At 62.5% G+C, this 1,472-nt stretch overlaps 1 protein-coding gene across 1 annotated transcript; it reads right to left on the bottom strand.

Moving 5' to 3' along the window:
• Positions 1 to 375: 375 nt before the first annotated feature.
• EMIHUDRAFT_50392 (hypothetical protein) lies at positions 376 to 621 on the bottom strand (the record flags this gene model as incomplete). Its single annotated transcript, XM_005777149.1, has 1 exon — positions 376 to 621. A coding segment is annotated over one exon (246 nt), but the record flags the coding sequence as incomplete, so codon positions are not given.
• Between the last annotated feature and the right edge of the window lie 851 nt (positions 622 to 1,472).

The raw sequence follows: 1,472 nt of genomic DNA, 5'->3' as shown, positions 1-1,472 counted from the left end.
CCATCTCTCCGGGAGATGCGTGCTCTATTTATTTATAGTCAGGAGACCGGGAGTATGTTGTCCAAGCCGTGTGGCTCGGCCAGCGCGGGCCCGACGGAGAAGCCCCACCCCTACCACAGACCCGCCTACCCGGCGCCCCGCCCTTAGCCTCAGGCCACACAGCCAGCCTCGCCCGTCTCGCCGCAAAGGCCCCCGTCGGCCGGCTCGGCGGCCGGGTCCGCCCCCAGGTCTTGGCCCGAGAGGTTGGCCTCCTTGATCGTCCGCACCCAGGAGGCGATTTCGCTCTCCGTCGCCGGCCGCCCGTTGCGCTCCTCGAAGAGGGCGCACAGCTCGTCGAGCACGCGGTCCACCTCCTCCTCCTCCTCGCCACCTCGCTCTCAGGGATGATACGATCTCGAAGCAGTTGGTCGAGTCGGTCAGGTCGCCGTAGTGCAGGTACAGCTTTCGTGTGTCCACGTGCGGGTCCTGGTACAGGTCTTCGATCCGGCGGGTGTTGAAGGAGGATGAGCGGCGGATGACGCCGTGCACCGCATACCCCTTTTTGAGCAGCAGCTCTGCAAGGTAGGACCCGTCCTGCCCAGTGATGCCCGTGATGAGAGCCACCTTTGGCTCCACCATACTCAAGCCTTTGTGCGCAAGTGCGCAAGTTTTCAACTCCCGCGTCCCTGGTTCGGCCGTCCTCCGATCGCCGGAGATCTGTTTTCTTTATTTTACAAAAGAATTTGAAACCAGCGTTCATCACCTTCACCCCGCCTTCACACTCCGCCACCCCGTGGTTCCAACCCAGGATAAACGACGCGAGCGAGAGGAACAGGATGTTGCCGCAGACAGACAGACGTCCTCTGGAAGGCCGTTTCGAGCGGGCCCGCAAGGGCGGTCGGGTCGTAGCCGAGCCTCACAGGCGACCAGCATGCTGCATGGAGCAAAACATCGAAAAGCCCACCGCCGACCCGAAGAATGGCAGTGCGACGGTCTGGGAAGTTGGGGGACACGAAGGAGCAGGCGGACATCGCTTCCAGGGAGGGGGGCGCAGCCACTTCTCTCCACACCACATGCTAGGGGGGGGGGGTCCGACCCCCCCTCAGCACCTTCACCACATGCTAGGGGGGGGGGGGGGCCCGCCCCCCCCAGCACCGTCACCACATGCTGGGGGGGGGGGGGGGGGGCCTGGCCCAAAAACCCCCCCAAAAATCTGGGGGAGGCCCCCCCGGGCCCTTAATTTTTCCCCCTTTTTCCCGAAATTTTGAAAAGAAAAAAATCCCTTTGGACCCACAAAACCTTTAAAAATGGCAAAATTCCCCAAAAATTTGAACTTTCCCCCCCATTTTCCAAACTTTGGGGGCAAAAACGGTTCTTGGGGGGGATTTCTTGATCAAAAAACCCCGGGGGGGGCCCCCCCCCCACCTAGGGGGGGGGTCCCCCCCCCCCAAAAAGTTTTCCCTAATTTTAGGGGGGGGGCCCCCCCCCCCCCA

Source organism: Emiliania huxleyi (assembly GCF_000372725.1).
Source record: "Emiliania huxleyi CCMP1516 unplaced genomic scaffold EMIHUscaffold_2669, whole genome shotgun sequence".
In the NCBI taxonomy this organism is placed as follows: Eukaryota; Haptophyta; order Isochrysidales; family Noelaerhabdaceae; genus Emiliania; species Emiliania huxleyi.
This window is presented reverse-complemented; position numbering and strand designations above follow the sequence as displayed.